Here is a 20,542-nt window from a genome sequence, read left to right as displayed (position 1 = left end):
GCTGTACCAGCAAATAATCTGAAGACTTCCAAAAGCTAAATTAAAATAATTTTTCTTTGGAGTTAAAACCCTCTTGGATGACCTGTATCACTGCTCACCCCCTCCATCCATCTAGACGTTGAAAGGTATGAGTCCAAGAAATAATTGCACATGGTTTATTAAAAGGATGAAATTAGGTGGCCAGTTCCATGACCAAGTCCACCAGTAGAGCTCTCTGATCTGAAACCAGGCAGTGTTGTGTGGGCATCTGAATGCTGCCTCTCCTTAGTCTCCTGCCTGGATCCTTCACCCTCTTTGACCTCTGCCACAGGAATACAATGGTGGAATCATGTGTCAGAGGTCATGCCATTCCCCCCCATCGTCTCACAAATACGCATTAAATACTTGGTATAGAACCGATATTATGCTAAACCTTTTATAATTGTTCTCACTTCATCTTCCCAACGACTATTTGAAGTAGCTAGCTATCATCCCCATTTTACAGATGGAAGAAGTAAGGCTATAGTTATAATTGAGACATCTGCTCATGGCTCTATGGTGAGGATGTGGTAGCTCACGATCTTTCTTTTATGCAGCAATAACTCCCTAAGTTGGACAAGGCAGAAGATCTAGTGTCTTGAATTCTCCCTGCATAATAGGAATCCAAATTCCAGCAATGATCCATTTCAGTGGTTAGGACTAGCATGTCTCTCTGTATGAGGAAATGCTTCAGTGTGTTCACTAGTTTCAGACCTTTTATGTCTTGAGGCAATGCCCGCTCTACTAGGAAGGCTAACCCTAGCACTTGAGGAAAGGGCCATGTCAGTTATTCCGCTCTGTGCATTTAAGCTTTAATGTACACATACCTTTATTGTAACACTTATGGTGTTTTGTTATAACTATTTGTTAACATGCCTATCTTCCCACCATACTAAGTGTCCTTAAGAGTGAGAGCATTTGATTTATCTTTCTATTCCTGGTTCATTAGAGATGGTTCATTAATTTTTTAGATGGATGCACAAATTAATGATTATGTATTAAGCAGCATATATGCAACTCCTAAGAGGTCCCCCAACGAGAGAACGGGAAGCCGTCGTTAGAGGTCTTCCATGCAATGCAAAGTGTCCCAGGAATAAAAAAATGAATTCAGCGACAAAGGGGTTAATTTCAAGGCCAATTCCCTCTATGAAATAAATCTGAAATCAGAAAAGGACCAAAAGCCTGAAGCAGTGGGTATTTTAAACATGTTCATTAATAGTGGCTCAAAATGGAGATTTATTTCAGTTGAGAAGAGAGGAAGGGACAGTAAATCAGCAATGGTAAGGGAAAGAGTAAGGAAAGATATGAGTTCTTATTTCAAATGTATTCATATGCTTTATAACCCCACAGTAGAAATTGCTATATTGAAGTGGAAGGCTTTATTTGTAGGACTGAATTCACTGTAGATATCTTCTTTGCCAGTATTCATTTTCCCAACTTTCATTTGCTTTCCTTTGGCCAAAAAGTTGGGGATTTCGTTTATTGTGTGGAAATGAGAAAAGATTGCCTTAGCTGACTCTCTTCATGAAAATATTCCTTGCTTCAAATTATGACTTGTAAAGCACTAGCTGGATCTTAGGAAAATGCTATTTTATTGGCACACATGTTGAAGAGAATAGTTTCTTAAACATTCAATTAGTTCTGCCTTTGAGATAGAATTTAAACATACCCGAAGCAATAGGATTAAATTCATGTAAAAATCTATGTCCCCAACTGTTGCCTGGGAACCAATTATTTTTCCATTCAAGCGACTCCAAGGATAATCAAGCTCACACTTGGGCTGTGTTCCAACCAAGGCAGATACATGCTTTCAGTTCATAAATCAGACCATGGTGCTCCCTTGCCTAAAACTCTCAGTGGCTTTCTATTACATTGTGGTAAAACGCAAACTCCATACTGTTGCCTGCAGAGCCCTGAATCATCTGTCCCTGGTCTACCTGGCCAGCCCCATCTCATCTCACTTCCTTGCAAATCTGGTCCATCATGCTCAAATCAACTGGCTTCCTCTCGGTTCCTTTAACACATCAAGCTCTTCTCTGCCCAGACCTCTGCTCTTGTCCTCTGCCTTGGACACCCTTTTCTCTGCCACTCCTCAAAAGCAACTCTCCCCGTCCTGCCAGAGTCTACTAGATGTCACTCTCACCAAGACCATTCCTGACCATTTTACCTAGGTTCTCTCTCCCATCCATGCTTTATGCTATAATTCATTACCATCTCAATCGTCTCTACAGCATGCTTACTGAAAGTTTTAGTTGCACAGGTAGACGTATATAAACTTGTTCATCTCTCATATTCCCCACCAGACCATAAGATTCATGAGAACAGGAGCCTTATCTGTTTCATTCCTTACCGCCTTCCCTGAACTGATGGCAGTGCCTGGCATGTAGTAGGTCCTCAATAAACATTTGCTGCATGAATTCTCAATGCCAAGCCTAATGTTTTGCACATCATAGGCTGTCAGTAAATGCTTTTGGATTGAATTATCTTGTTCCCCTAGGATTTAGCAAATTCACATAAGCTGTATAAATTAATGCCAAGTACCTAACATCCTGCCTGAAACAGCAGTGTCTCTGCAAATTCTGCTGGCTCAGGACAAATGAATAAGGAGGATGCTTAAAAGCACCACCTGACTTTGAAGCATCTTCTCTAGGATAAAAGTGACATCAAGGCAAATTCTAACTCTCAATGTCAAACTTAATTCGTCTGGTTCCTTGCTCTCCTGACCTATTACTTATTTTGGTGAGAACTTTGTTATTTTAATCTGGGAGTTGCCAAGGTGTATTAATAAACTAAAGTGGAGCTTTCTCATTTCACTGATTTGAACAAGCAGGAGATAGGTTTTTGTTTTGGGTTTGTCAAGGCTCATGATTTAAGCATTTGAAATCACAAAGTCACTGGGCCGAGCCCGTGGCGCACTTGGTAGAGTGCTGCGCTGGGAGTGCAGCGACGCTCCCGCCGCGGGTTCGGATCCTATATAGGACTGACCGGTGCACTCACTGGCTGAGTGCCGGTCACGAAAAAACGACAAAAAAAAAAAAAAAGAAATCACAAAGTCACTGAGCATCTTTCATAGCTCACTGGACCCAGAGCCAAGAGACCATTTGGAATTTTCTGTTTCTGGTAACAATGGCAGTATTACCATGGGGAAATGTTTTGGCAATATAACACATAGCTGTGATGCAGCAGTTAAGCTTCATTGTTTAGGCTCTGTGAAAATTAATTTGCAAAAAATATTCAGGTCTGTTGTGTGTTCTAGTTTATATGTAAATTGGAAGATTGTGTGAAAAAGATGCCAGGGATAATAGAATTCAAACGTTTTTCAGAACAGTTGTCCATTAATTAGTTAGAGTGATCTTCACTCAATTTTGCTTTATTTATATTTACATTTTTTTCCTCAATGCTAAGTGGCATCGATCAAGCTAGGAAAAGAGAGTATGCACTAATAAGCCATAATAACTGATGCTTTAAAGAACAAAAGAACCTTTAAAAATCTGATATTTGGGGACAGCCATGAAAATTAAGAGAAAAAAGTTTTAATAATTTCTCTAAATTTGAAAATAGAAGCAGTGCCACAGCATTCTATGACCCTACGTCTGCTCCCAAAGGTGAAATGGGGTGTCTGCAAACCTGAAGGATAACACTATGGAGGGTAGTTAAGTATCAGAACCTTGAGGATAATTGAGACTTCTGCACAGACCCAGAGGGACAGTTTCTCACTATAAATCTTGAAGGCTTAGTGTCCATATTCATCCTTGCTCTGCACGTAAAGTCAGCCAGCTCATTGTCATGGGCACTTCATGCCCTCCTGTTTTCACAGCCTTCATACTAAAGCATTCCCCTAGATTCTAGATTACACCACATTTGCAGACCTATTTCTGATCCATTTGGCATGTGAGGTCCCTGGACTAGCTTCAACACCTTAATTATTGCCCCAAGTATTAACACTGCTTCTAGCAGCATTAACTTCTCCCTTTATATGGACAAAAGCATCACCCAGTCCAGCTGGCCCCAGGACATCACACCTTGAGCCACTCTTCATAGACAGTCATCTCCATCAGGTCTCCCGGGGGCCCTGCAGGTGGCACCCAAACATATCCTCCCTTGTCCAAACTGAAGCTTTTTTCCCACTCAGACCATTCTGTCTACTTGACCCCAAAGTTGTATGCTCTTTTTCAATCCTAACTTTATTTGGGGTAGGCGACTTACAAAGCAGTTTGATTTGAACCTTTGCACTTCAAATTTATTTTAACTGGAAAATAGGCATTAACTTTACTTTTGATTTACCAAAAGAGAAATGGTAGCAAACGTTGTCTAAGGGCCTTGACAACAATTTACTCAAGCTCCCTTGCATCGTGGAGCCCACTGGGGAGGAAGAAGTTTAGGGCAGTGGAAGCTCAGGAGCACTGGGAGCCTTGACACCTGAGTTCTCATCATTACTCTGACCTTTCTTGCCTCGAGCTGTGTGGCCTTGGGTTGAGGATTTTACCCTCTGCCTCTGCGGCCTTAATTCCATATATGCATCTAGATAGGATGATCTCTAAGGTGGCTTCTATTTCTGAAAGCTATTAATCTATGGCTGATTTAAAATCAGCAATCCAGTGGTGAATAAACTTAAGTACCTCTTCAGGAATGGAGCCGGTGAGGGACATAGCTGAGGAGGGAGATTGTTTCTCTGCTGTTCTTCAACTGGCTGAGCAGGTGGTTAGAATCAGTGACATAGGCCTTGATAGCGAAGTGGGGATATAAAACCTCAAAACTGTTTGTCATAAAGAATTCTGTGCCCAATAAAAGCAAAGGCAGATGTTCACATAAAGTTTTTTGCTGTTTGCGTTTTTGTGGGGGGGCTTTTTGGGTGTGACATTTATTAGGTACAGCAGCATCTGCCCACCCATGCGGCCACATAATAGCAGTCTTACAATCCATTATGGGGCTGAAATTATTTTTGTTGATAATTTTCATGGGAGTAGATGAAATGCTATGTGCACCAGCTGTGATTACGTTTATCATGCAGCTGTTTCCAGGGAAGGCCCCCCAGACTTCATAGAAGTCTTGATTGTCAAAGAGGCTATTGCCTCACAGAGTTTTAAAGATAAAAGGGGGCTGTATTAGTTTCCTATGACTGCTGTAACAAATGATCCCAAATGAGTGGCTTAAAACCACACAAATGTATTGTCTCACAGTTCTGGAGACCAGAAGTCCAAAGTGAATCTCATGGGGTTAGAATCACAGTGTTAGCATGACTGCATTCCTTCTGGAGGCTCTGGATGGAGAATCCATTGCCTTGCTTGTTCCACCTTCTACAGGCCACCTGCATTCCTTGGCTCATGTCCCTTTCCTCCACCTTCAAAGCCAACAGAGTAGTATCTCCTCTCTGTCCTCTGTTTCCATCCCTCCATCTTTTCTCTACATCTCTGACTCTTTTACCTCCCTTTTATAAGGACTCTTGTGATTACATTGGGCACACCCAAAAAATACAGGATGATCGTGCCATCTCAAGATCCTTAATTTAATCACATCTGCAAAGTCCCTTTTGCCAGGTAAGGTAGCATATTCACAGGTTGTGGGGATTGCAGGAGGGAGCATGATGGCCTGCCACAGGGGCCGTAGAGATGAAGCCAGGTCCAAGGGAAACGTGATTTGTCTAAGGTCACACAGCTAACACGCGGCAGTGCTGTGACTGTCTCCCTGGTATTTTCACGTTTGCCACTTTTATGTGCATCACTGACAAGGAGAGACAAGAGCATGCCCTGATGGAGACTTTATTTTCATAATAAACTTGAAATGATTGAGGAATAGGTACAGAATTAAGTCAGTGATTAAAAAAATAAAAAAGAAAGATCAGCTTAGTGAAGACAGAGGTTTGTATTTTTTAAAATACACATGTAATGCAAGAACTTCCTTAAATATTGTGGTTTTGCTAGGACATGGGATCTTATAAAGATGTTGTGACTTGTGGTGATAACCTTTTTTAAGCAATGATAAGAAATGAGAGTGTCAAGGGAGCACATGTACATGCTAAATGTTCTTGCTTCTCCTCCTCCTCCTCCTCTTTCTTCCTCTCTAACTCTGGCCATTGCTGCCACTTTGAGAATTATTAATGGCTAGAAAGCCAACTCTAACTCTGTAAGCTAAAGGGAATGGAGCCACCAGAGGCTTATGCACATGGATTAAACCAAATTAGGTATTTGCCACATTTCACAATGAGGTCCGTCTTAGTTCGGTGTCAAAGTATTCATCCAGGAATCCAAGGAAGTGTTTTTAGTCCGCGCCCCACTTCTGTTACAGTTGCCTGGCACAAATAAGAGGGTCATAGAATTTTGGATTTAGATGGGACTAGATGTACCATGTAGCCTAATTCTTCTAAATTATGAACCTCCTACAGAGTGCCTTGGATTGAATTTCCCTTGAAAATTTAACCCACACTGTAACTGTTGAGGATGGGAAATCCTATTCTGGTAATTGAAAGGTGGAGCCTTGAAGAAGTGATTAGGTTGTAGGACCATGCCATAGTGTATAGATTAAAAATGGTGGTCATGGGCATGGTTCTGAGGGCTTTAAAAAAAGAGTAAATGAGGAGGTTAGTCTCTGTTTTCTCTGCTCCACCACTTTCTGTGATACCCTGCCATCACAGTCACCACCACCAAAGCCTTCACCAAATGTCTTCCCTGGACTTTGGACTTCCCAGCCTTCAATACTGTCAGCAATAAATTTCATTTTCTTGTAAATTACCCAGTTCTGTGTATTCAACAGAAACGGACAAATACACAGAGTATCCTTGGCAAGTGTTTGCCAGACTTCTCTGTTGCCTCAATTTTCTCCCTCTATGTTATGGGCAAGAACAATGGCTGCTGTAAAGTAAAAGCTTTATTAAATTTGAGTTTCTGAGATGACAGGTACACTTAAGAAGGTTGTGACTTAATTGTTAAGCCCATCTTCTCCAGGAATCACTCCCTGGCTCCACTCCACCATGGCAGTGTTGGGTGCACCACCTCTACAGTCTCATAACACACTCGACTTAACCTCACCTCACCCGTGTGTTCATTGTTCCTGTGCTAATCTACCTTCCTCACAATTTAGCCTAACCAAGGGCTGAACACAGACAGGAGCTCCCTGTACATATGGTGGATGGACAAGTGAATAAATGGCCATGTAATCTTAGGGGTATATAGAGGACTCACGGATCCAGCACCTCAACACAAGTACTGAAAGAGGCAGGAAGAGGCTGAAGGTATAATTTCTGATCTTCACTGACATAAATTAGTAAGTTGGCTCCCCCCTTGCCCTGCTAATTTTCTTAAATAGAAGAAAATAAGACTGGAAGTTGCTGTGGAAATGTATTCTAATAGATGTTTTAACGTAACACTGAAATGGGCAGACGGTTTTCCTTTGGATACTTGCACTCAGCATTAAGTGTCATTTTTTCTGCCCATCAAATGAACACGTTCTTCAGCTGCTGATACATTAGGTTAACAACAGAGTGCTGAACTAAACAAAGACAAAGTCAAGTTGCCAAGCTCCTGTCTGGCATGGATTGCAGGTCGTAAAAATAATTCACTCCCTCAGTTTGGTCTTGACAACCCACAGAAAGACAACTTGAATATGTCAAATAACACTTTCTTTGAAAAGCTTCAAATACCTTCTAGATAGGGCAGGGCTGATTCTCACATCATTCCTGCCAAATAGGAAAGCAGAACATCATCTCAGGAATTACTAAATATTTGGTATATCTCAGACGTGTTGCAAAGACAATGAGACTTAAAAGATGATAATAGCTTTAAAGCACTGATGTTAACTGTACTCATCAAAGAGCTACAGGATGAATGGCCCTGAAACAAGAAAATCTGACCTTAAGAGATTGTGGATGTAGGGCTAGAGAAATGGACCGCCATTCATACAAGGAAAATACCATTGCAACACCCAAGGATCTCCAGGGGTGGGGACATTTAGACGGCTCTCTGATCTAATCACTTTTGTACCATAGCTCTCTTTACATTGCCTCCCCAGCCTTCCCCCCCAGACTAATTCTACAATTTCTTTTTGTTTTTAGTTCCTTCTTTCTGGGGATTGGTGAACTCAGCTTGGAATCTTTGCTCTGTGGGGAAACGGCAGTCGCCAGTCAACATAGAGACCAGTCACATGATCTTCGACCCCTTTCTGACACCCCTTCGCATCAACACTGGGGGCAGGAAGGTAAGCACCATGTTGCTTCCATGGTGAAGTTAAGGATGCTGACTCTGGAAGGTGATCCTCCAGGCCTCGGGATCTGGGATGACTTTGTTTTTCCACCTAGGAATACCACAGACTCAGGCCTGCTGCCAACAAATATAATTATGTCAAATTGTGCTTTTTCTCCCTGGCTAGTCAAACTCTCATGCTTCTAATTACTCTGCACCCCCTGGAGGTTGCCTGAGGTCCTATACCTTGGTACCCCGCGAAGGTCAGAAAACATGTTTGCCTCCCTGCTTATCATGCTGGGCAAATATTTCCTCTTAGAAACTTCTTTCACTAGGTCTTCTTTTAACTTCAATGAAGTGGAAAAAAAATTTTTTTTTAACAAAAGTAAAATCAGACATTTATTATCCTGGGAGGAAAAACAAGCAACAATCACCTGAGATAATTTATAAGAAAATCAATAATTAATCTTCCTAGGGGCATTTTGCTGGCTGAGAATCCTAGCTCCTGCACAGAAATGCTGAGCTGTGCTTTGTGGTTCTCACGCCTGAATCCCTCCTGATTCTCTTCCCTTAAGGAGCTCCTTAATTTGTGGAAGGGTATAGTGCCCATACGCTCTTCTCATCACTGCAACCTAGCATTTCTCTTGATGGTTCATGTCTACTTGGCTACCTTTTACTGCGGAGTAGGTTGTTAAAGTTGGTGTGGGGCGGGGGACAACTAAATGCACAGAAAATTGTTTGAAGGTGATTTAGCTGTTGTGAACTCAAGAGAATGGAAAATCACCTGTGTGCAAAAACTTGGGGTTAAAATTACGGACAACTTTTGTTAGCTGCTGGCGGCTGATTCTCCAGGTTTTGGGCTCTTTAGGCTCCACTCTCTCTTCCTCTTACGCACTCTGTTCACCAATTTACCATGAAGTTTGTAAGTTAATTTATTCCCCTTCCAGTATATTGAAATATGTATTTTCTCCTACCATATAACTGGCACGCACACACACAAAAAGCCCAAATGACTCATCAAAAAGTTGTTAGTGACTGACTCAGGTCACAAGGCAGGTTTTAAAAGACATTGCATGTGGTTGAGACCACTTCGTTATGTATTATTTATGTGCTGACTTAAAGATGACTTGAGAGGCATTTTTGTAGAAACATTCTATGTAGGTTATTGGGTTGATTACTCTGTTTCCATAGGAGACTAAACTACCCTAATTGTTGTTTAATTTGCAGGGTTTCGTTTGTTCGTTTGTTTGTTTTGTTTTTTAATGAGCCCTAAAAGGTACTTGACATGGCTTCTACATACACTTCTCTCTAAAAAAGTGAATCATTCATTTAAAGTCACGAACATGTGTGAATTCACTGTACAGTATTTAAGAAGGGAAAGTTGCAGTTTTGACCAAATATTCAGTCATCCTTTCTTTTTTGGAAACATGATGGAGGGAATAATGGCATTTCAGACAAAGGAAAAAGCATCCCCAAAAAAGCCCAAGACAGAATGGGTTTTGGTACCTGTGTTCCAGGAATCACCTGAAAGGTGGCCAGCAAAGCGGAAGCACAGAGACCAAAGAGCAGGTGGTGTGGGGGACAAGAACAGAGAGGACTGCAGAGGCCAGATCTAGAGGCAGTGGGAATGAACTGGATCTTTTTCCTAAGTTATGGCAAGCATTTGAAACGTTTTTAGGTAAAACGTATATTGGGAGTGGGATGGGAAAGGTGGCAAGTTAATGCAAACAATGGTTATATAATTTTCACTTTCCATCAGACCATTTTAGAGGAAAATGTGTGTGTAAAAGGAAAAAAAAAATTCAAGACAGCTTCTCCCTAAAATTTATTGGAAAGAAGAGACTGGGAGTTAACCTGGTATTAAAAGTTACTCACATCATAATTTGGTTTTTTGTTTTGGGTTTTTTGTCGTGGTGGACAAGTAATGTTTTATCTTTCAAATTCAGTTCTGTGTACCTGTTCCAAATCAATTTTCAGATGCATTGGAGTTTGGAATTTTGGAAACATTTACTTTTGATGATGTAAATATTTATATCTGGCACAATCTGTGTTGCCAACGATTTGAAGAGCTGAGAACTATCTGATGGTTTCCTTTGCATTTGTGAAAGGTGGAAAATAAAATATAGGCAGTAGTAGGATAAAATAACTGGTTATGAAGTGCCTAAACTTGATATATACTAGCTAAACCATGTTTGCAAGCTTTCTAAAAGCGGTGTTTAATGAGTTAAGACTTGTTTTGGAAGGGAGGATTCAAATCACTGCTCTGAGTTTAGATTTTCTTTAAAAAATACCCATTGCAAAAGATTTAAAAGCCATGCGGGGGTAGGAATAAGAGTTTTTGTAAAATTTGGGTAAGGTGCCATATTTTGAAGTCTTGAGATCAGCTGGGTGTCAGTAGGTTAAAGGCACCCCAGTAACTATGTGTTTTGTGTCACACTTTTATCCGTGAGTGTATTTCTTCCTGCCTTTAAATGTACCTTCTGCGGAAAACCATGAAGCATCTCTGCCACAGCTATGGACTTGGTTACTGCGTTTGTTTTAACATATTTGAACTGACATCAAGTGAGGGAATAAGGTCTTTACTAAGCATAGGCTAGGGCTGGAACTCATCCTCAATACAAGAATAACAAGGAGTAATAGACAAGAATCAAAATGTGCTGTGTCTTGGATATAATAGAGAATATTCATTTTTACTTAACAATGAGATTGTTTTACCTTTTAAGTTGCTTATTTTCAATAGTAGTTTTTAAGTAATGTTCGTTTGTTTGTTTCTTGAGGGCAGTACTTTTTACCTAGCTATCCATATATGACACATAGGAGTTTTTTTAGATTTTGGATGAAATCCAGAATAATTACCATTTTTTTAAATGACACTCTGTTAAGGTTGGGTTGCACGTGGATAAAATAACCTTACCTTGGAGCCTATCTCCCACTCTTGACTCCATTAAACTTAACTTCCAATATGCTAAATAGAATTAATTATGTCTCTATAAAGCTATTAAATCAACTCAAGAATCAAAAATTGGGGGGGGGGCGTAGGAGGTGGCATGTAATTCTTCCTTCATGGTTTCAGATTGTTTAAAGTCTCTATATAGGGGAAGTCAGATTATGATATAAATGGTGTTTTATACTAATTAAGCCTCACTGACTATTTTGAAGATTGAGACCCTTGTTAGCCATTGAACTTGTATGAATTTACAAACATTTTGACCTACCTTGTCTTTTCACTCAGATCAAAGTGAGTGTATGCAGGGTGTTTGTGTATGAATTCTGATGTGCTATTCACATAAGTGAGCTTTTTGGTAATTAGAAACTGAAAATAAAGAATGAGAAGGTTACCCCAGAGTGAAATACAAATAAGCTCACTTGATCATTTGGGGTATAAATATGTGCCTGGAGCACTTGATACAGGTGGGTGCTGGAGGGTGGTGAGTTAAAAGTGAGTTTAGCTTTCATGAAGGAAACGTAGCACATTGGAAGTTCTCTGCTGATCTAAAACTTCTAAAATGAGGAAAAAAAACTATTAAAGTGAATCTAGAACTTGCTTGCTTAGTCTACCATTTTAACAAAAATTAGTTGTGGCATCCTTCCTCATCTTGTAACTCTATTCAATAAAATAGACAATGTCATGGCAACTGCTCATGATACATTAAAGGCAAAAGGTAGAATCTGAAATTATTCACCTAATGATCCCAATTTTGTCTAAAAAGTTTCCATGACAGGTATAGAAAAGAGACTGGCATTAATATTCATACTTTTTTATTTTTTCTTTTCTGAAGTTTCTAGATTTTCTACAACAGGCATGCATTAATTTAATAACCGGAAAAACACCTGTTGTTTTTTAACCTGTCTCTCCATAAAAGGCAAAAAGATATACTTGGAGTTGGTAAACAAGTTAGATAAAATAATGCCTTCTCCCAAAGATGTCCACATTCTAATCCCCAGAACTTGCAAATGTGGCAAAAGAAAGATACTTTGAAGATGTGATTAAATTAAAGATGTTAAAATGGGAAGGTTATTCTGGATTATCCCCTGTAAACACAGGATCCTTAAAAGGAAAAGACAGAGGCAAGAGAATCAGAAACGGAGGAAGGAGACATGAGGATGGAAGCAAAGTCAGAGTAATGTCAGGCCACGAGCCAAGGAAGCCTCTATAAGCCAGAAAGAAAGGGCAAAGAGACGGGTTCTTCCCCGGCGCCTCCAGAAGGAATGCAGCCCTGCCGAAACCTTGATTTTAGCCCAGCAAAACTGATTTCAGATTTCTGCATTCCAGAATATAAGATAACAAGTTTGTTTTGTCTTAAGCTCCTAAGCTTGTAGTAATTTGTTTCAGTAGCAAAAGGAAACTAATAGAGTAGATGTGGAGTTAAATATTTTATTGGTTTACTAACCACCACCAATTAAAAAATCATTGTTAAAATTGTTTGGTACTTTCATAAAATCACAGCCTGACATATCCTTTTCCTGTGCAATGAGGAAAAAAAAAATCAAAAAGAATCTAATCACAGATTCACAGCATCTTAGGATTGTGACAGCACCCTCAGAAGTCGGCTCGAGCCACTCCCATCCAGTGCGTGGGTCTCTTGGAGCTCCTCCCAACCCTCAGTGTTGCCTCAGGACCCCCAATCCCTACCTTTGTATTATTCAACCTCTGTGGCTCCAGTGCCACCTCCTCTGTAAAATTCCGCTTGATCTCTTTAGCAGACTGCAAAATCTCTCTTCATTTGGCTTTTTAAGTATCTTACTTATATTTCTTTTAGGACATGAACCTTGACCTATAGCATATTAGTCTTACTCTTCTTTGTAAAGAAGAGTAAGACTAATATTTTATAGCCCTGGGATTAAGAGCTCCTCAAGATAAATATGCTTTCATATTTTCATTTTATATCACTGGGGTTATCTATAATAGTGCTGGTTGATTTGAATTAAACCAAGATTATTCTTGATTACCAAGGGATGGGTGGAATTAATCAAAAGTTGCTAAGACTCAAAAGGGGGGAAATGTGGGAAGCCCCATCATGAAACGTAACGTTGTCATCAACAAAATTTCTCACTAAGGCTAACTTCAGGTTTTGTACTTTTCATGAAATATTGAAATAAGTTTAAAAAACAAGGAATGTGAATTGGCGTGGCATTTTAAATCTTATCACTTCTCTATTTTTAAATTTACCCATGAACCCGCTAGCAAAATTTAGTTGACCATAATTAATCACTGCCATTTGCAGTGTGTCTGCATTGCTATGTTCTGAAACCTTTTATGTACATGGCATTTCTGTTCCTTCAAGGAAATTATGATACCTTTGGGGAGAAAATACAGATACACAGAAGTTAAATGGCAATAACTGATTTAAATAACTATTGGAGGCAATATTTAGTTATAATATTTAGTTTATTATAATAGTTTCAATATTTCCTGAATAGTGCAATACCTGAAGATGAGCCTTAGTGACAGATTTTGTTGCTAGCCAAGTTACTTTTCATGATGGGGGCTTCCCACATTTTTCCCACTTTGAGTCACAGCAATTTTTGCTAATTCCACCCTTCCCTTGGTTATTCCCTTGGAATAAGCTTGGTTCAATTCAAATCAGCCAGGACTATCATAGATAACCCCAGTGATATAAAATGAATAGAGATTAAGGAAGCAGTGAAATGATTTATTAGCAAATTAATCCTTTTGGTATTAATTTTTAATGGGGGTAAGAAGTTGGGTTGGTCAGACTAGGCTTTATGGAAGTGCTAGGATATGAGCTGGCATGAAAAGGTAAATATAGTGAAATACAGTTGGTAGGAAAGTCTTTAAATTTCAGATGATCTGGCTCCATGTGTGGAAGGTTGAGAAAAAAGGTAAAGATAGATCCATTTTGTCATCTAAATATGTGGCAGAGGTGTTGATTTTTATTAGATAACTGATGTTAAACATTCACAGATAAGTATTCTTACTCATTTAAAACTCATTAGCTGTCTTTAAGCACCATGGGTCTTTGTACACAGAAACTCTGGTATGAAAATGCTGTATATAATTTACTATATATTTGTGGGATAAAGTGGATCATTAAGAACTGCTGAAGAAGTGAATGCAATTCTTACTCATCTATGTTTTGTGGTTTGATAAATGTCTTATCTTGCCATATTGATAACATCCTTTCTCAAAAGAAAGCACTAAGGGGCCTGTTTATTTATATCTAATTCTAACCAACGTGGAAAAGCTTAGTGATATGAAGTAGACAGTAACTCTGGGAGAAAGCGGGTGTGTTATCTTAGAAAGTATAGTACCCAATGTAATATATATACTGGGCAGCGTCAGACATGGATATGAAAACTTTGAAAGGTGGATTTTTTTAAAAATATCATAGTTAAAATAGATATTATGGAAGAGGGCTCCAGAGGATTGGGAAGCCGTTAAAAATGAAATTATGGTAATACAATTACAAACTATGATACCAAAAAAAAAAAAAAAAAGAAAGAACTTGTAGGAGCTAAAGATATTGATGTGGCTGCGCAGGGAATTTTGCAAGAAATAATGTTTTTAAATGGCATGTGAGAGATGTGAGAAAAAGGGCTTTATAGCCGAGCAGGAGGACAAAAGGAGAAATGATTTGTAAAAATGGTTTCAAAGAGAATAAGTCCCAGAATGAGTTGAGGCTTCTAGAAAATAAGAAGGGCTTTTAAAAGTTATGGTTAGAGGAAGCAGGAGCAGTAAGACAATGTAGATCTCCATTTTCGGGGAGGATAATTGTCCATAGATAAGCTGATGTGAGACCTGGGTTTGGATTTTCAGTTCCCCACCTGCCAGCCATACACAAGAGGCTTAACCTCTCTAAGCTCCAGTTTCCTCATTTGAAAAAGGGACATCACAATAGTACCCACCTCACAGTGTTGTGATGGAGGGAATTATATTTTAAAAAAAAAAAAAAAAAAAGCACTTAGTAGGCAGGTTACAATGCAAGTTATTAGGCCAGTGACTGGCAGAGAAGAACACGTTCAGCAATTACTAGCTACCGTCAGAGGTGGTGTTACTGCTATTAGTGAGAAAACACACCTTAACTCCCACTTGAATTTCTCCGTCAAAGAAACTAATGTTCACGTTTAGAATGAGTGACATGCGCACCAAGAGGTGAAGTGATTGCAATTCTCTGAATGACAGAATAAGAATTCAGAACTACCTTGTACCCCCAATCCGAAGAGGTTGAAATTCAGTAGGCATACAAGTAAAGCTTTTTTCTCAGGTCTATATTTACGAAAAAGTTCACAGATTCAGGCTGGGCAAGATATGCTGTAAGAACACTACATGCGAAAAAGTACAGGAAATTAATGGATGATGTGCCCAGTCTTGAATAGCACAGGGAAGATGCCGAGAGACAAATTAAGCCTAGTTACACAGTGCATAGGTGCTACATCCATGATAAGTGAGGTCGTTATCATGCAGAACCAGTCACTGAGAAGACAGTATCTGGGATATTACAGTCGGTTCTTCCAGTGCTGATGGCAAGATTAACTAATAGAGAAGACATTGACAAAGAAGTACAGAAGAAGAGGAAGACAGTGATGATGAGAAAAATCAAAATGTTCGGTATTCAATTTTACCTATTGATCTGTCTCTCATCTACCTATCTATCTGAAAGGAAAATATTTTAAGACGTCATTACTGCTGCCTTCTGATTATAACTTTCTTGTGCGGCCTCAAACACAGAGAACTAGCCCTTGTGTCCAGAAGTGGCATGGGCCAGACTTCTATTAAAATAGGAATTCAAGCTCTTTCATTGAGACCCCTGGCACCAAAAGGGTGCTGGCAGGCACCAAGGGCTACTTGAGATTATAGAACACACTCGGGCATCAGACAAGAGCTTTGACTTGACCTGTGAACCCTTTCCCATCTGGAAATCCTTTGATTCTGTATGAGCTGTGGATAGACAGGACATGTGGAACATATTTGCTTGAGACTAACCCTGGATTGAGGATTTAACTAGCATGTAAACCCACCTAAAGGAAATCTCTCTTTAAAACACCAGCATTGGCTTGGAAGACACTTACATTTTCTTCTTCTCAACATCTATCAAAATTATCACTCAAAGTTTCTGATGCAAGACTCTTTCTCTTTTAGGATATTTTGCTCTGAGTAGCTAGAATGGAGGATTCAGGGCAAAATGAATGTTACAAGAAAGGACTTTGATTAAAGATAAAGAAAGGAGGTGAAGGTAATTGTGTTTGTACTCAGAGCAGAGCTTTTTGCAGGGAGTGGAAGGTTTCAGTGCAAGCAGTGAAAAATGATGAAGGATAAGCAAAATGTGAAAGATGAAGATACCGAATTCTAAGTCAGGAAATAGATTCCACGCAAACGCGTTCTGTTGTGGGCATCAGGTTCTCATGCATCATTGCTGGCTTAGATCTGGGCTGAGGCTTGCTTCTTGCTGTCTTGGCAGTTCCTTGTAATGTTTACCTCTTGATAGTGTCCAGAAAACCAATGCAGAGTCATTAGGCAAGTCTCCCAAGGAAACACCTGGTTGTTGGCTTTAGTGTTTTTCGGTGGGTTTTTTTTTTTAATGAATATTCATGAGTTACAAAGCAAATTGTCACCCCTCGTGCCCATGATGTGAGGGCTCATACTGGGGGCATACCCATTACCAGAAATTACTGTAGTACCCTGTGCCCCCACCCAATTATCCCCCAACAAAATTCCCCCCTTCCCTCCCCCCACCTCCACTTTGTAGCCCTAGGAATGTCCCCTCCCTCTAAGACAAACGCACTGCCGTGGTCTTTCTTTCCTTCCTTCCTTTCTCTCTCAGCCCCCACATATGAGTGAGCACATGCGGTATTTATCCCTCTGTGCTTTTGCTTATTTCACAGTACCTGATTCTCTCTCATTCTTTCCTCCTCTGGTGAGCATTAGAAAACACTTTGCTTGCTTTTCCTGTTCCTTGTTTCTTTATTCTCCCTGTCCTCATTTTTTCCTCCATTTCTCCATCTCTCTTACTTGCTCTCTTATCCTATTCTCCCCTCCCCATCCTCTTCTCCAACCCCTTCTCTCCCTCTCATCTTTTCCTTGTACCTTTTTCCCTCCTTTTCCTTCCTCTCTTCTTTCCCCTGGTCCTGAGTAACTATGCCCAAGGAACCTGTGTCTTCTCTCTCTTCTGCATCAGAGTGGCATCAGTTCTTGCCTTTCATAGGATATTTTAACTAAGCACAGAAAGATTAACGGTTGCATGATTTTGATGACAACACTTAAATGAGAGAAAATGCAAATTATTCAGGAACTGAGCACAAATTTTGTAAGAGAATGTGAAAAGGAGTAACTCAAGATGCTTAAGGATGTACAGGCAGATGAACTCCCAGAAGGAAGAACATCCTCCAGGAGTCTCGTGAGTTAATATCCATCACGTGGTGCCACTTTAGCTTTCTGTTTACATGACTCCGCAGATGAAATTAACAGGCATTGTACAAATTACTATCCTTTCAAAAACAGACAGCAAAATGTGTTATTCACATACACTGCTTGCAGCTCAGATCTTTTATTTACCATCCATTTAAATATGGGACAGAAGGGGAGAAGGAGAAAAGGAAAAGCCATGGCCTAATTTTCACAGACTTCTTTCCAGCTAGCTTCATCTCTCAAGCAGCCCAGGGCAGGTGGTTCCCTCACAATCAAGAAGGTAAAATGGACAGAACATCTGAGCAACAGCAGCAACAGTCACACACCCAAAAGAAGTTTTTGATTTTGATATTTAAAAACTGGTTTCAATTGTGCATTTTCTCCAAGAAGTCTCTGAAATGGCTAATCGATTCCTCATAAGCCTGATCATTTGACTGTATAAACCAAAATCTGTCCTATATGAATTTTAGAGACTGGGTGCTATTAAAGAGATAGCAAAGGAAACAACATCGGGGGCAGAGCCCGTGGCGCACTCGGGAGAGTGCAGCGCTGGGAGCACAGCTACGCTCCTGCCGCGGGTTCGGATCCTATAAAGGAATGGCCGGTGCACTCACTGGCTGAGTACCGGTCACGAAAAGACCAAAAAAAAAAAAGGAAACAACATCGGTATGTGATCAAAGAGATACAAGGGGTCCTTAAAAAGTTTACGCATAGATTCATATTATCATTTAATTCTGTTTTCCACCAAATTTTTGGAAGTATGCTCATATCTACACACCCATGTTTATTGCATCACCATTCACAATAGCCAAGAGATGGAATCAACCTAAGTGTCCGTCAGTGGATGAATGGATGAAGAAAATGTAGTATATTTACACAGTGGAATACTATTCGGCTGTAAAAAAGAATGAAATCCTGTCATTTGCAACAACATGGGTGAAGCTGGATGTCATCATGTTAAGTGATGCGAGCCAGGCAGATACTGCATAATCTCACTCATTTGTGGAATCTAAAAGTGTAAAGAGTAGACTTGTGGTTGCCAGAAGCTGGGAAGGGTAGGGGAGAGGTGAGAATGGAAAGAAGTTGGTCAGTGGGTTCAAAGTTACAATTAGATAGGAAGAATTGGTTCTAATGTTCCAATACACAGTGGGGTGACTATGGTTAACAATAATACATTGAACACTTCAAAATAGCAAGAAGTAAGTGTTTTGAAAGTTCTTCCAGTTCCATGCATTGAAATGTCACACTGCACCCCGTAAATATGTACAATTATTATGTATCAATAATAAATAAATAAAGTAAAATAAAATAAAAAAGGGATATCATTGCCTAGAAACCTAGTTCTTTGGTCTGAAAATTAAAATAAAAAGAAATAATAATTTCCCTACCACTTCACCAAAAAATGAGATAAACTCTAGTTGAAAGACTTTTTAAAATGCTCATTGTCTTCTAAGCACTCTTTTTGAAACAAGAACTAGACTAAAACTGAAAAACTGAAATAAAAAATACAATTTGAGGAGTCTGTACATCATAAACAATTTCACATCTGAGTGATTATCAGACTTAATTTTTCCTATGAAAATTTAATGTCATATAGATGCAACTTTATTAATGCTGCATGAAAGATTAAGACTAGCTAATAGTATCTCATAGTTTTAACATTTTAGAAAGTAGGTGTTCTAATCCCTTGCTCATTCGTATTCTAGGGCAAAGATCCAAACTGCAAATAATGTTAAGATTAGCCATTCGGCCTAACATCAGTTTTTCTCATATAGTAAACCCAGCCTCTCTATTCATTAAGGCAACGGTCCTTTTTTGTTACTGTCAGCATTTGCCCACCTTATGTTCGGAACAGATCCCCTGTTTTTACTCAGATCTTCATCAGATGTGACACTTAATATGATATTACTTCATCTGTCCCTTAGTCCTGAAACACACATGCTCTAACAAGTACACAAAACATTTACATATGATATATGATAAAGGTGCATATGTCATTTATACTAATAGGTGAAAACACACACTTCCACACAGTTTTGGTGCATCATATCCAATAGAAACCTATGCAACTAGTAGCATCTCACCTGCCCGAAAATGTCTTCTGCCACCTTCATACCAAAAATATTCTTCACATTACATCTGAATAGAGACTTTTCCTAATTTACATTTTCCTCTGAAATATTCAGAAAATATTTTTTTCACCAAGAAAAACACTCATCTTTCGTTTTTTAGCCAAGTAGCTATTTTCACAAATTTTTTATTATAAGCAAAATGCGTTACTTGTGCTATGATGAAGAAAAGGAATACACATTACGTGTACCACGTTGCTATTTAATGCTCAGTTGCTAGGTCGGTTTGAATACAGAAATCAACTCAGTGTTTGTTGACTCCGAAATTATTTAGTTTGAGCTGTGAAATTCAGATGGGGTAAGATTTTGGCAAAAGTATCAGTTCAAAATAAGTGTTGTATAACCCTCCCATAGTCTGATGCACTGTAAGACCAGGTGTAGAGCCTGAGACAGAGATTCTTCTGTGAGTGATTTTCTGAAGAACTGTTCGCAGGTGAAGGCTGCAAGGGGATGGGGGCCAGCAGGCCAGAGAGAGAAGTTTGGAAAAGACATGAGTTCAACTGGAGTCCAACCATAGCCTGATCTCACAGGGACCTCTTGAGCATGAGAGCACCACGGTGCTATCATTCTCCCACCCACTCATAGAAGGCTAAGGAGCCAGCTTTCAGTCCCTTCTAAGAGGGATACAACCTCCCTGGCATTCCCAGGAGAAGTGTTGCTTGTACAGCAGTGTCCTGAAGGAGTTGGCTTATACTGGCTTTGAATGATGCACACGATTGGTCAATGGGTTCAAAGTTACAGTTAGATAGGAAGAATTAGTTCTAATGTTCCAATACACAGTGGGGTGACTATGGTTAACAATAATATATTGAATACTTCAAAATAGCAAGAAGAAAGTGTTTTGAAAGTTGTGA

General features: G+C 39.6%; 1 protein-coding gene across 1 annotated transcript in view; it reads left to right on the top strand.

The window, feature by feature from the left end:
* The window catches only part of CA10 (carbonic anhydrase 10), a 488,423-nt gene that overhangs the window by 200,627 nt on the left and 267,254 nt on the right, over positions 1 to 20,542 (top strand). Inside the window, exon 3 of the mRNA XM_063113016.1 lies at positions 8,066 to 8,208. Within this exon, the coding sequence (XP_062969086.1) occupies positions 8,066 to 8,208 (143 nt within the window). The remainder of the gene's footprint in view (positions 1 to 8,065; positions 8,209 to 20,542) is intronic.

This window comes from Cynocephalus volans, chromosome 10 (genome assembly GCF_027409185.1).
Source record: "Cynocephalus volans isolate mCynVol1 chromosome 10, mCynVol1.pri, whole genome shotgun sequence".
Taxonomy (NCBI): domain Eukaryota; kingdom Metazoa; phylum Chordata; class Mammalia; order Dermoptera; family Cynocephalidae; genus Cynocephalus; species Cynocephalus volans.
Note: the sequence above shows the minus strand (reverse complement) of the source record. Positions and strands in the feature narration are given on the sequence as shown.